Raw genomic sequence first — 14,420 nt, 5'->3', positions numbered from 1 at the left:
AAAGAAAAAAACTTTATTGAACAAAGCACCAATAAATTTGGAATTTGTTTTTCTACATTTTACTTTTCAGCATGAAAACATCGCTAGTTAAAATGTTTAAAAGTCCAGTATCACGTAAATACTGGCATTTCCCACCCTCAAAATAAGCATTTGAACTCATCTCCATGATTTCAATTACTAGAACACAAAAGTACAAAAACGTAAAAGAGACACAACATGAGACAAATAATCAACAATAAAAAAAAAGATAAATTACATTCTTAGATCTTCTGATTTCATGTTTATGTGCTGTGACGGTATAAATAATTCACTGGATTTAAATTAAATAGCCTATTGAGCTAAAAAAAATATTAAAACCATCTCAAAAATAAACATTGAAGTACAGTGCATTTTAATTTGGTGGTCACTGGAGGGGCAAAAAAAAAAGAAAATAGTGGAAAAGAAGCTGTGGCCATTTCATGTTAAATACTGTTTTTACTAAATCTCCATGACAACCTGTAAACATGACAAAAAAGGTCTCTAGTTCCCTCCTAGTGGAGACATACCCATCCTCGGGGGGGACAATTTTGGGGGAATATGTCTTGTGTCAATTTTGTCTCTTGGAAAAAAAGATGCTGCATAGATTAAGCCCACATCTAGCACATTCCCAATGGAGTTACTGCCTAAAACTAAGTGAAAACTGGCCCTGCATGAATGTTTCATTATATGTGCCAAAGGGACGATCCGTCAAGGCACAAACGGGACAATTCCAGCATCACGGCGTGTTTTAGCACCTTAAACGCTACAACACAGATCAGTCCGTGACGGAGCGGCGTCGCTAGGGGTTCTTGTGAGTCTCCACACAAAGGACGATGTACTCGTTGGAGCAGCTCCGCGTCTCCTGACCCAGGAGCAGCCCCGAGGTCAGACAGGAGGACTGGCCCGTGACGGACATGTGGTCGGCCCGCCACGTCTCGCAGTGCTTGTCCACCACGCGCAGCCCCCTGCTGGTGGAGCCATGCCAGATGCTCTTCTGAGGCCTGTCAAGACACGATAAGGACTACTTGCATGAGTTTGTTCACAAAAAAGAAGACGGCAAGGAGGACATTTTACGGACCAGAAAGGGTCTGCTAGAACATCCCGTCCATCAAAGGAATAAATCGGTATCCTGGCGTTGATGATGCCCCCTTCGCCGTTAAAGATGGACCTCCAGTTCCTGAACAGCACGTCCCCTCTGAGGTTTGTCACGGGCAGCATGTCCCTGAAGCCGGGGTAGACCACGTGGACCAAGTCCTGCCTGTTGGAGGAGATGAAGGCTCGGTAATTGTGGGGCAGGCCCATGGCTTTGGCCTGCTGGTAGCACAGCTGGTCGGCGTTGTCCAGGCCCATCATGTCGCCCGAGTGGGGCTGGTTGAGAGCCACTAGGTTGAGCTGCGGCGAGAGGAGTGAAGTTAGTGTAGCCGTGGAATGAGCAAACAACACAAACTCTCGTTAGCACTTACTCTGTCTTTAGATGAAGGCACTCGCTTGATTGTGTCGGCTTTGATCAGCTGTGCAACCCGAGGCTAAATGGACAGCAAAGACATGTTCATTCATAGCAATATTTTGACGATGTATCAAATACTGGGGGGAAAAGTACCTCGGGTTGTGTTATGATGTTACTGGAGTGGTAGACCAGACTGCCAAGCTAGAAGAGGGAAAGGCAATACAACACATACTGTAAGTACAATTCAACAAATAAGTACTGAAAAAATCATGATTTATAGGCTGTTAGATCAAGAGCATGTAGTATTCACTCAATGTCTGCGTAAATACTTTTTACTTTTAAAAGTTTTTATATTTTATTTATTTGTATTATTTTATAATATTATATAAATATTATATGTAATTATTTATAAGTATAATTATTTTGATATTTGTGTATTTTTAAAATTATATACAATTTAATATTAATATTAATTTAATATTTTAAATTACTACAAAATACAAAAAATCTGTTTTTAATACATAAATATTTTATATTTCCACTTAATTGTATTATTGATTTATTATTGTGGTTAAATTTGTTTAATAATTTGTAAAATAAAATATGTATTTATTTTTCACAAACACTACAATACATGCTTTAACAATGTAATATATATTTGAACATTATTTAAAATACAGAGTGTATTAATTTATTTAGTAAGTAGTGTTTAAGTATGTCAATAATATATTTTTATTCATTTTTAAGTAGTCAAGCAATAATTCAATACGCATGGTTTTATTTTCTTATAAATAAATACATATTTTATATTTATGCATTTTTATTTTAATTACATGTAATATTTGAATTTCTTAGTGTTTTAATTTACAGAATTTACAAATAAATATTTCAATAATAAATATATACTGTTTTTTTTATTTTCTTTCCATAAATACATATTATTTTATATTTATGCATTTTTATTTTAATTACATGCAATACTCATACTTTTAAATTATTTATAAATAAATATTTAAATAATGAAATATAAACTGTTTTTATTCATTTATAAATACATACATTATTTTATATTTATGCATTTGTATTTTAATTACATGCAATAATTAAAATACATCTTGTGTCATTTATTTTATTATTTATGTTGTAATAAATACAAATAATAATTACAAACAATATTTTCAGCACATTTTTTAAATTTATGAATCAAAATGTGAAATATTTATTTCATATTTTATCCGTGGTAAATATTTTGTCCATGATATTCTATATTTTTAAATATCACTCTTCAAATGTCAGCACCTGAATCTCCTTCCATCCCTGTGAGACCTTGAGGAAGAGACTTCCTGTCCCTGTGACAAAGACCAGTGTCCCCTCTGCATCCCTGAATGTCTTTTGCATCATCGCCTCCACGGTGGCAAAGGTTTTCACCTATTTATTCAAAAAATAGGTGAAAACAAATGTAGTTTGAGGTAAGAGGAGCGATTCCTTCATCACAATTCGACATACAGTAGCAGAGCCTCCTGAGGGTCCACGTGGGCCAGGAGGTCCAGGTGGTCCAGGGGGGCCGGTGTACGCCAAAGCTGTCACAACACAAAACAATGACATTGTTGAACGTTATACTGATTATTAACATTAAAAGATGGATGTAAAGTAAGAGGATGATTGACACACTGTTTCCACCTGAGCCTGAGCCTGAACCTGAGCCGTATGCTGATCCGGAGTGACCTCCTGGAGGGCCTGGTGGTCCAGGTGGTCCAGGACGTCCTGCTGGACCAATGCCTGGGGCGCCAGGCGCACCGGGAAGGCCAGGAGGGCCGACCACTGACTCCCCTTTGGGTCCCTGAAACATGTGGAGGGGAGGTCATGGCCTGGTTTGTGTCGATTTAATGTGACGTGTATCGCCATGGAAACGTCACTCACAACCAGGCCTTGCCTCCCTGGGCTGCCGGGTTGCCCGGGTGACCCCACATCGCCCCTCTGGCCTTTCTCTCCTTGGATGCCTTGGTCGCCCTTCATTCCCTGACGCCACGCACATTAAATCAAACTTCTTTGGCTTAAAAAAACCCTTGCATTTAAAGACTTTTATTTGAACTTACCCATCCTCTGGGATAATCTAACGTGGACAGAAAACACAATTAATGACGCTATAAGAATTATACTATTACTACTGCTGCTACTACCACTACTACTACTAAGATTAATATTAAAAATAATAATAATACATCAAAAACATAATAACAATAGTATATTAAGATAATAATAAACATTTTATTTTCCATTTAAAAAAATAATTATTTATCTTATTTATTTTTTAATTATGTTATCTAATTATGTTAATTATATTTGGTAAAGTAATTATTACTGTGGTTATTATTTAATATTATATGATGAAAATAATACATAATTATATATTTACATTACAAAATAATATGAATCATTATTATTAATATAAACTGCATTATTACTGTATATAATATTAATAATATTTGTATAATAATAGTTGTTATCATCATCATCATCATCATCGTGGTCATAATACAGTACATACTGTATGTCCACTGGACAATTCATTAGGCACACCTCCACACTCTACTAATAGGGCTGTTGGACAAAAATCCAAGACAATAAGGCTTGCTGACACACTTTTGTTAGCTTATGGAGCTACTTGAGAGGGTCAAAATATTAGAAACGGCGCTGACGATTAGCACAATACTACTACTGTTACTAACAACAACAATAATACACTACATACGACTGTTGTCAGGTATTTCGTAAGGGCAGGCTTAGCATTGTTTTTACATTTTGGAAATTCTGACTCACTAGGTGGCGCCGGGATGCCGGGAAGGCCTCGCTCTCCCTTTTCTCCTTTCTGTCCATTCTGACATTGGCCTTAGGCACACAGAATCACACTTTTTTATGAAAGCTTTCACAAAGAACGGGCCATGTGTTGCCATGTACTGAATGTATCACCCCCACGTACCGATCGCCATGCTTCCGTTGAGCTGAAACGTCAACACACAACAGTCAGAAATGCATTTCCACATGCTTATTATTTGATAGAACATCGGCAGGTTGCAGATACAGTAGCTCTGATTTTGCGGTTATTTTCGGTGGCTTACAGGCATTTTGCAGAACGGCCTGGGAGGGATGGGGTACACGGTCTGCAGGGCCTGCAGGAGAGAGCACAGTTATTGATGACTCAAGGATTCCTGGAACATTTTGGAGTATTTTCTTACTCCTTTAGGGTATCGGAATATCCCGGGACGGCCCGGCGGTCCCGGAGGGCCTGGACGTCCCTGTGGGATGACATAAGACATTGATGGCCGTGTTGAATACGTGGTGTTGCACATGATGGCGTGTCACTCACGGGTTGGCCCACCGAGTCTCCTTTCTCTCCTTTTGGTCCCATCACACCTGCACGTCCCTAATATCATCACCGTATGTACAGTGCCTTTAGAAGCGATCTTATTTGCGTTGTGGTTGGGACAAGTGTGATGATGACACATTTTAAAGTACTTACAGGTCTTCCCGGAAAGCCAAATTCGCCCTTTGGCCCCGGCATTCCGATAGGTCCCTGTTATGGAATGAATCAGTTACTTCGTCATCAGCGGGGAAACAAGAGTTTTTTTATTTGACTTACTGGCGCTCCAGCCGGGCCTCTTGCACCGGTATCACCCTGCAAAAACACATTTGGTTTCATTGTTGGGACGTATGTGACAGGTACACATGCACACCTCTTCCTGCAGAGCTAACCTTGTCCCCTTTAGGTCCCATTACACCAAACAGGCTTGACGTGGATCCATCCCCAGCGATGAGAATTCCCGGCTCGCCCTTTTCACCCTGTGCATACACAAATGTAAACAATGGATGCTTGAATATGTGAATAAAAATGTGAAAAATGTTTTTTTATTCACTTCTTTTGCAGCTGATTTAATGATGTTTCAGCATTGATATGTCCCTAGAGCCAGTTTGTGAGGCACAAACATGACAAAAATATAATTGAGGACATCTTGTAGAAATGCAGGCTTCGCTACACATCTTAAAACCAAGTCCGGAGCTCTGCCAACTAAATAAAATAACTACATCCAAAAGCTACTGTATATATATATATATATATATATATATACACACACACACAACTACATGCAAAACTTTGTACAAAAACTATGGCCGCGAGAATACTTCTTTGCTATCATTTGCAGTAATAATAATAATAATAGTAATACAAATAATTGGAAGTTACATTTGAATGAACGTGAGCTTTTCCAATTTATGACTTAATAGTAATAACTACTTACAATATAATATTAAAAAATGTTTTCCTATTTTTTGGCGCTCCATGGAGGCCACGCCCTCTTAGCATCTGCCTATATATTGCCTAATGGACCAGCCGGCTCTGCATACCTCTGCTCGTGAGGCTAACGTTTGTCCCACTTCTTAATGTTACGTTGTCGTGTCTATTATGTTGAAGAAAAGTTACAGTGTACAGTATATGTAAAAAGTGGATCAAGTACACAAAAGTGCTTCTTGGAGACGCACACTCATTAGCATTAAAGCTACAGACACACAAAACGGTGTGGTCCCAGTCGAGCTTACTAAAAACACTTTTAAACGTACTTAGTGTAATACTTGTGATTATTATGGCAACTGTGATATGTGTGTTGGAAAAACTACAAAATGTGACGGCAACATCTTTGAGGCATACTCTTGCACCATCTTGTGGTTATGGGTTGTATTGCTGTGACTGCCATACTTTCCAAACCAAGCTTAAATGGAGGTTTTGTTGCTTTTCTTCCATCACACACACTTCCAGGTGTGTGTAGAGCAGGGGTGTCAAACTCGTGCCAGGGAGGGCCGAGACACTGCAGGTTTTCTTTCCAGCCAGTCACTAAAGCAGGTGATTTTAATGATCAACACCTTCAGTTTGAGGGAAGGAGCTCATCAATTAAATCACCTGCTGAAGAAACTGGTTTCAGAGAAAACCTGCAGCGTCTCGGCCCTCCAGGGCACGAGTTTGACACATGTGGTGTAGAGGACCCTTACCTTGAGTCCCGCTGGCCCCTGAAGACCTTGCAGCCCAGTGTCTCCCTTAGGACCCGGCGGTCCCTGCACATGAAAGGAACATCACAACACGTTGTCCTACATATGTCCATGCGCTCGTTTGGACCATCGTCTGTCAGCCGCAGCTGTGTTCTGATCCGGTTCTTATTTTGATGTGACACTCACAGCGAGTCCCTGAGCCTCGAAAATCCCTGAGAAGTTGTAGACGCCATCTGTGTCGTTAAGAAGGAGCTGAGGAGGGACGAGCTGCAGTGAGGGATGGCGTCCAGCAACTACAGTAAAGTGGTCTTCACTCTTTTTGTGACTTACCTCCTGGAGGTTGGTGACAAGTCCTGGAGGCCCAGGAGGTCCTGGTGGGCCTGGTAGACTGAGCCCGTCCTGTCCTCGCTCCCCCTAAAAACCAAGATGTCAGCATTCCACTGGCGTAAAATGACTTCAGTGTGCTTTTACCTTCAGTCCTGCAGCGCCAACGTCTCCTTTTGGGCCCTGAACACAACACAAAAGCATTCATTAATGATGACGGGCTGTGTCGTGGTTCCGGGATTGTGTTTGGTCCATTCCCTAACCTCTGAACCTTTCACCCCCTGTGGTCCCGCTGGCCCAGGAGGACCTGCAGCACCGGGTTCACCCTGCACACGCGAAGAACACACATTCGTCATCATCACGCCACCACAAACACACACTTTTTACAATTTGGACAAATTATTTTGTCAACTTGACCCCGAACCTTAAGACCTGGCTCTCCTGCAGGACCCTGCAGACCTTCTTCACCCTAAAAGAGGAAACCAAAACCACATAAGTCCTACTACCTAATGCGAGCCACTGTGAGGGTGTTTGTTTACCTTGGCTCCTTGAATTCCTGGCACTCCTGGATGTCCTGATCCAAAACCACTCAGCAGTCCCGACCCTTCCAGGTCCTGGAAATGTTCAGACATGTTACGAACAGTTTTAAATTCAAATGGTCTCCAGTCTGAAATGTACCTCAAAGTCAAAGGGGAATCCTCTCGCTGGTGGACCAGGTGGTCCAGGAGGGCCTGGTGGACCCCTGGGACCAGATCTCCCCTCTGGGCCTTCTGGGCCCGGAAGTCCTGGGAAGCCTTGAGGGCCTTGATCTCCCTGAATGGGGAACAGAAGAAAAGTGTATTAGAAATACCACAACAAGTAAAAAGGATAATCATCATCACCTTTAGTCCGGGCCCCCCGCTCACTCCGGGTTCTCCCTGTTTAACGCAATCGCAAAAATGTCATTTGTGTAAAAAATCTACCAGTTAAATTGTTAAAACCTCACCTTGTCTCCCTTGTCTCCAGCAGGACCTTGCTCTCCATCCTTTCCATCCACCCCCTGAAAGACACATTATTAGAAAACAACATCAGTATTATTATTTATTTGCTTATTTGGGTCTTAGAAGCTTCTAGTTTAGTTTTGGATTCAAGGCACAAGCTGACTGAATTGTTAACAACCAGTGGCCATTTGACACAAGGGGCAAGTGGTGCAGTGCCCCCCTGCATCCAGCAGAGGGAACAGTGCGATGGTTGCTTTGCTGTACACTGGTACCTCCACTTTCCTTAGAAATTCCTTCCAAAAGGTCCAACAAAAACCAAAACATACAAAAACGGAAGCAATGTTTCCCATAGGAAATATTGTAAAACGTTCCAAACATTTTTGGAACGGCTCCGGCCGTTCTGAAGGATTTTGACAGATTTTCCAAGGCGCACAGGATATTGTGTTCTCCGGCTATATAAACATGGAACCTACCAAAAGAAAGATTACACTCTCGTCTTTCATCAGAAAGAAAAGTTTGTTTCTACCTTTTTGTGTTCTTTAGTAATCAGCAGTAGAACATAGCTAAGTTTCAGGAAAATATCAGAAAAACAGTTTTTTGTGAAAAGATACATTCCAAGCACAACTTTCACTTTGACACAGTTATTTTCCTTTTGCTCAAATATCCAAATAAACAACACTGAAAGACAAAAACAACACCATGGACTGTTTACAATTTTCACATTTGGAACCAAACTGTGTGTGCGCGCGTGTGCATGTGTTAAAATTCCCTACAACGTGTGTAACCTTCTGCACGCTGCACTGCTCCACGCTCTCTCACTTCCTCCTTGCTGTAGAGCGCAATTGTGTTCAATATTTCAAGTTAATTCATATCAAAAGCTGTGTGCTTTTTAAGTGTGCATATGAAGGGGGTACATGGCTTCAGGTCAAATGTCTGAAGGGGTACGTCGCTGTAAAAAGCTGGGGAACCACTGGTCTCGGCACTCGATTCCGCGGAATGACACAGTACAGAGAAAACAATTGAAGCTAAATTTGGCAAAAACAAATAATTGAAAAGGGAATCATATGAAAACTGTGGCTTTCAAACATCAAGGTTTGACTGTATTTAGTATTTATTAGTGTCTAGTGTAGAATGTGGCTGCTATTTCAAAATATCTGACTTGCTCCTGCCAACTCTCCCTGTCCTTTATCCAGTTAGGTGGTTGCGGTTTTTGATTGGGCGTTTTTGCTGAGCAACAAGTGATGTGAGCTGGAAAAAGAATTAAACATTGAACACAGCTTTTGGGGGGTTTTACAACCCAAAAGCCCATTCATCCGGTTAGTTCAAGCGTTTTATGAAAGAAAGACACATTTCCCCCAGAAGGTGCAGCTGTTCAGGCCATGTTCTCGTGTTTGGGCTATGCTAAGAGGTGTTAAGTTAGGTCAGTGAGGCAAAACATGACCAAACATGGACTTTTATATTCATAAAAGTTGGGGGAAATTGTGCCTTTCTGGTCCATTCAATGTGATGGGACCAGTGGTGATACCTGACCAGAGCCAGAACCAGAACCGGAGCCGCTAAACGACACGTCCTGCAAAAGTGAGAACCGGTTGGCTGAACACTAGGCTGTGTTGAAACCTCTAGACTTTGCTAACATACAAGAAAAAAAATGATACAAGCTTTTGGTCTTACAGGAAGTCCGGATTCTCCTCTCTCGCCATCTTTCCCAGCAGGCCCAGGTGGTCCGGGAATGACGGCCTCAGACGGGGCTCCAGGGGGCCCTCGGGGTCCCGGAGGGCCGGGTGGTCCCTATAAAAGCAAAGCTAATAATAAAACTCTTAATGTGTCAGGAAAAGCTGATGACTGTGAAGAGAGCTCACTCGGATGATGTCTGCATCGCCATCAAAGTCCTCCAAGCCTGAGCCTGAACCCTCCTGAGAAGCAGAAAACAATGATCACACAAAATAATCAATAAATTCTTAAATTAAAAAAAAGTTCTTACCAAGAAGGATAGGCGCCCTGGAGGTCCGGGAGGTCCCGGCAGACCAGGCATTCCAACCCCAGCATCACCCTGCGAAGAATTGAAAGAATTCAATGATTGTGTTTTTATTTTTGCAAGGAATTGGAAACCAAAATGTACCTTTTCCCCTTTCGGTCCAGGCTCTCCTTGAAGCCCTGGAAATCCTGGAATGCCATTTGCTCCCTGAGAACAAACGGATCTCATGTCAAGACCAAACTATCAGAAGTGAAGTGACAGCACAATGTCTCCCTCTAGTGGCAAAAAGAGCATATAGCGTTAATACCAAATAGGAGGTCGTTTACTTACAAGAGCGCCAGTTTCCCCTTTGCTGCCCTACAAAATAGTTTCACAATATGTTCAGTTGGTTTTCTAGTACAGAAACAAAGTAAAAGACGTAACGTACAGGCTGTCCGTCTTTCCCTGCAGCTCCAGGTGGTCCTGGAGGGCCCTGTGGTCCCGGTGGACCGCGAGGGCCGGGCTCTGCTTCGGATCCAGAGCCTTCTCCTGGAGGGCCGGCGGGTCCCGGGGGGCCCGGTGGACCTGGCTCACCTCTGTCGCCTTTCAGTGCTGTTGTTGAGACCTGCAAGGACGGAACAATTAGGAACAAACACATTGAACATGCCTAAATAATCAATTATTCATGAAACTATCATTTGATGGAAGATTTAGTACATTAATGGATGGATATGTTTGTCAAATTAGGAGCTACATTTCCTCAAAACTGCACAAAAATTATAAAACAGACAAATAAATCATGTGACTATGTATTGACATATAAAAGATACTGTGGCCTTACAGAGTCTGGTTTGGCGGCTGCGGTCGCTGTGCTTTGTGTTGGTTTGACTGTAAAAGAGCACAAATGTCAAAATATAATCATAATATCCCCAAAAAGATCCTAAAAAATCATGAAAAGCTGATTTAGGAGTGAAGATCATGGATACAAATACAGTATGCAAGTATGTTTCAGGTTGTTTACCCTCAGCGTTGGCAAACACCACTTCCTGCCCTGACGCCTCCTCGCTGTCTTCTTCACCATTGTCATCGTCGTCATTAAAACTGCTTGGCATCTCAGTGGGCGGAGCTTGGACCGGGGTGCTGTAGGTGGGGTCCACCTGAGGGAGACGCAGCATAAAAGCTTTTTATGCACGCTGAACAAAGACCTTTTATGTGCTGCGAGGAAGCGTCAAGGCTGAGACGCTCTGCTCTTCAAGAGCTGCAAGCCGTGATGATGGGAGCCCCCCGCATCGCCATGGCAACGCCATTCAGACAAAAACATCAAGGTCTTGAGGGCTTTGCAGCGTTAGCCGCTTCATTAGGCACACCTAATATGATAAATTCCCGCTTTGCAAAGATAACAGTGATCAAAGTTCATGTATCGTGTATTAAAGTAACAATGCGTTGTGGTCAGCATCAATACAAATTTCCCTGTCGCCAATAGGTGGCGCTACGATCATTACAAAACACCAGGGGATGCACTTTTATGCCCTGATTGAGGTGGAGGCCACAACAGAAAGTTCAATTCATATTAAAATAAAAATGGATCAGCTTGGTAACCATAAATGCAATATTGTTTTAAAGGCGACGTACATTTTCATCTGCCAAATATTTGTTCTTTAAAATATCTACAAATTTACAAGTTCAAATGTCACGTAAAAATGTAATAATAGTAATATTGATATTTGATATAATGATATTTGTATCTGTCATATTGTTAAAATAACTACGTCATATTGTAAGTATAGTTGATTCAATAGACTGGCAATAAAAGTAAAAACAATGTGCGTGTTCTTCACCTCTTTATACTCCCTCTCCTCCACAACCTTTTTCACTTCTTCTTCTCCCTCCATGTCCTCGTAGGCGTCGTCACCGCTTCCAAATCCAGACGCCTGCAGAGGACAGATGAAAAGAACCATTAGAGCAGAAATGATGATTAAAATGCTGTTTGACACATAAATGTGGTGTCAGAGAATGCATAAATGCAACTAGATGATGTTATTGCATTGAGTTTTTACTAGAAAAGCCCTTCCTGCGGTGAGCAGACATGTAAATATGATCTGAATGCGATCTAAAGTTACACTCTTGGCGTTGGGGTTTCCTGCAATGTGCGATTTGGCCAGCAGAGGGAGCCAACGCCTATTTGTTTTCTTCATGCTGACTTAGGCTGAACTTTCTTTGCTCCCTAACTTGAGTGTGGGTGTGTGCGCGTGTGTGCTGCCATGCTCACTCACATAAGGGTCATCTTCCTCACACTGGTCATCGGGGGCCGTGGGATCGGACTTCAGCACCAGCTGCTGGATGGAACCCTGGAAGGCAAAGATAGTGATGTGTGATGATTTGTACCCCTCCGTCTGTCAGGAGAAGTTATTAAAAATCATTTTATTAGAGGATTGTGAGTATTTCCCACGCTGGATGATATTTGCCGTCCCTTTGCAGCTATAACAGCTTCCACCCCCCTGGGAAGGCTTTAAACAAGTATTGGAGTGTGTCTGTGGGAATTTGTTTGGAATCTGTGAGGTCATCAAACTCATCCGAGCATGTCTTGCGTCGTGTTGGAAGCATCCAACGTGTCCAAAACGTCTAATGCCTCCAGTCCCAGCTCATTGCTTGTGTCTCATTACTTTTATTGTGTGCTTTATTGTCATGAATCAACATTACGTGGCTTATTTGTCAGCAGCGCCAACAGCTGGAAAGCAACAGAGGAGGGGGTGGAAGGAGGGGCGCTTACTGGAAGATAAGATGAGGACGAGACAGAAAGTTCCGGAGGGTTTCTAGGTGATGTCACCCGGCATCACGGACCACTTCAGTCGTTTTCTCCTCCAATTCTGCCTCCGTTTAGTGCCATTTTTCAACATGCGCTATTCTTGTCCCTGTTATCCAGCGCCAGGAATGTCTGACTTTGAAGAGGAGCAAGATGTGTGCGACATCTGGAACGTTCCCCCCCTACCACGAGGTAGCAGAGGAACCTCCTTGACGTACCGGCTCCCTGGTGGGATGAGTTCCTAACCTTTTTTTCTGAAGCTCTGCTCACATTTCCAATAAAATGTCAGTCCTCAAATGATTGCTGCTTTGCATCTGGACCTGCTGGACCCCACGGACCTGCTAGATGGTCCAACAGAACCACACTATGAATATGATTGGTGGATTCCCCAACCACAGCATGGTTCCTATTGTGCTGGCACAAGAATCCTTACTATCACTCATCGGCCACTCTTAGAAGTACGTCATTGTAGTAAAATTATAAGGAACATTCTCGTATGTGTATTATTGCTTATGGGGGAAAATGAATTTGAATGACATATTCAACAGCGGCGTTCCAATTGCATAAATCACGCTTTGTCATTCATGACCTCGTAAAAACGTGCAGACGTGTGCTTTGTGTCTCCCCGCGGCGCTCCGACGCTGCCAACAAACGCCACCGTGTTCATCCTTCAAATGGAGAACAAGGAACCCCCAAAACACCACGTTTGTTGCGTAAGCTAAGGCTTCTACTCCTGAAGCGCTACACATAAAAGGGTGGAAATTAGTCACAAACTGCACCCCTACTGTGTTGTTGGTGCTATTATTTTTCAGACAAATACGCCACATGGGGGCTCTGCTATTAAACCCTTAAAAATTCCCACAAAACTCAACAAAACAATCCTCTGTAACTTTATGGAGTGTTGCCGAATCAGCAGGAAATTTTGTACACACATTTAGGGGATTGAAAAGCACACGTGTGTGAAATGTATGCAAGTTTGTTTGGAAAACATGTCTGCCATTGAGTAGAACGTCTTTCTAGGGGCACCTATGTGTAAGTCCCATCCAGCTCAATGCGCTCTACAAAACAACCCTCTGTAACTTTAGGTAGGAACTTTAAGGTGTTGTTACGAATCAGCAGGAAATTTGGTACACACGTTTATGGGACCAAAAAGCACATGAGTGTCAAATTTCAGCAGGATAGGGCAAATGTCTTAGCAGTGGCACAAAATTGATGACCCATTTATCTAATGGTTATACTTTTGGAGGATATCTGCATTACATGTTACATGTACGCTCGCATGTCTCCAAAGCACATACTGTATGTCACACAGCTTAGCAAGTAGACTAGAACCAGGACTCACCACAAAGCGGGGCAGGCCGGTACCTCCAGCGTTGCCTACAAAGATCCCTGAGCTGGTCTCAAAGGTCAGAGGTTGGGGGCTCCTGGCAAAGGCGACACGGTGGTACTCCTCGCAGTCCATGAAGAGACGCACCTGAAAAGACCAACTGACTTTTTTCATCATGTAATCACGCAAAAAGGGGCACGTTTGCAGGTGATGTTGATCCACTGAGCAGTCCAGTGACTACCAATCAACACACTGCCCTGTGGCTAGCCCCGCCCCCTTTAGGTACCAAAGTGTAGCGTATGTTGTGATGTGTGGTGAAACCCACCTCTGCGCCTTGCACCGTAATGGTGAACCTGGCCCACCTTCCCGTCATGTCCGCCATCTTGAAGGAAGCTGCTTCCTGTGTCTTGCCTCCTGTGGCAGGGTCGGAGTAGTAGAAGACCACCCTCTGGGAACCGTCCTCCACCTCGGACAGCGCCACGCCTAACTGCACCACCTGTAGGATGAGAGGCAAGGAGAAGTCAGCC

At 42.7% G+C, this 14,420-nt stretch overlaps 1 protein-coding gene across 3 annotated transcripts in view; it reads right to left on the bottom strand.

The window, feature by feature from the left end:
* Positions 1-3: 3 nt before the first annotated feature.
* Positions 4-14,420, bottom strand: part of LOC129174317 (collagen alpha-1(XVIII) chain-like) — a 44,515-nt gene continuing 30,098 nt past the window's right edge. For 2 of the 3 annotated variants that reach the window (XM_054766208.1, XM_054766205.1), the window contains exons 4-42: positions 14,219-14,389; positions 13,909-14,040; positions 12,037-12,111; positions 11,602-11,694; positions 10,785-10,920; positions 10,605-10,651; positions 10,212-10,388; positions 10,115-10,141; positions 9,929-9,991; positions 9,791-9,859; positions 9,669-9,722; positions 9,481-9,597; positions 7,815-7,868; positions 7,711-7,746; positions 7,508-7,642; positions 7,369-7,443; positions 7,254-7,298; positions 7,093-7,155; positions 6,977-7,012; positions 6,836-6,919; positions 6,692-6,757; positions 6,509-6,571; positions 5,219-5,305; positions 5,106-5,141; positions 4,986-5,039; positions 4,833-4,889; positions 4,702-4,761; positions 4,585-4,635; positions 4,446-4,467; positions 4,286-4,354; positions 3,562-3,578; positions 3,386-3,484; positions 3,137-3,305; positions 2,972-3,045; positions 2,765-2,893; positions 1,619-1,666; positions 1,482-1,544; positions 1,097-1,410; positions 4-1,019 (exon numbers count right to left, since the gene is read on the bottom strand). In XM_054766208.1, the coding sequence (XP_054622183.1) occupies positions 818-1,019; positions 1,097-1,410; positions 1,482-1,544; positions 1,619-1,666; positions 2,765-2,893; positions 2,972-3,045; positions 3,137-3,305; positions 3,386-3,484; positions 3,562-3,578; positions 4,286-4,354; positions 4,446-4,467; positions 4,585-4,635; positions 4,702-4,761; positions 4,833-4,889; positions 4,986-5,039; positions 5,106-5,141; positions 5,219-5,305; positions 6,509-6,571; positions 6,692-6,757; positions 6,836-6,919; positions 6,977-7,012; positions 7,093-7,155; positions 7,254-7,298; positions 7,369-7,443; positions 7,508-7,642; positions 7,711-7,746; positions 7,815-7,868; positions 9,481-9,597; positions 9,669-9,722; positions 9,791-9,859; positions 9,929-9,991; positions 10,115-10,141; positions 10,212-10,388; positions 10,605-10,651; positions 10,785-10,920; positions 11,602-11,694; positions 12,037-12,111; positions 13,909-14,040; positions 14,219-14,275 (3,255 nt within the window). In that variant the 5' untranslated portion in view covers positions 14,276-14,389 and the 3' untranslated portion in view covers positions 4-817. The remainder of the gene's footprint in view (positions 1,020-1,096; positions 1,411-1,481; positions 1,545-1,618; positions 1,667-2,764; positions 2,894-2,971; positions 3,046-3,136; positions 3,306-3,385; positions 3,485-3,561; positions 3,579-4,285; positions 4,355-4,445; positions 4,468-4,584; positions 4,636-4,701; positions 4,762-4,832; positions 4,890-4,985; positions 5,040-5,105; positions 5,142-5,218; positions 5,306-6,508; positions 6,572-6,691; positions 6,758-6,835; positions 6,920-6,976; positions 7,013-7,092; positions 7,156-7,253; positions 7,299-7,368; positions 7,444-7,507; positions 7,643-7,710; positions 7,747-7,814; positions 7,869-9,480; positions 9,598-9,668; positions 9,723-9,790; positions 9,860-9,928; positions 9,992-10,114; positions 10,142-10,211; positions 10,389-10,604; positions 10,652-10,784; positions 10,921-11,601; positions 11,695-12,036; positions 12,112-13,908; positions 14,041-14,218; positions 14,390-14,420) is intronic. The other variant, XM_054766206.1, reaches the window with a different exon arrangement.

Source organism: Dunckerocampus dactyliophorus, chromosome 21, assembly GCF_027744805.1.
Source record: "Dunckerocampus dactyliophorus isolate RoL2022-P2 chromosome 21, RoL_Ddac_1.1, whole genome shotgun sequence".
NCBI lineage: Eukaryota > Metazoa > Chordata > Actinopteri > Syngnathiformes > Syngnathidae > Dunckerocampus > Dunckerocampus dactyliophorus.
This window is presented reverse-complemented; position numbering and strand designations above follow the sequence as displayed.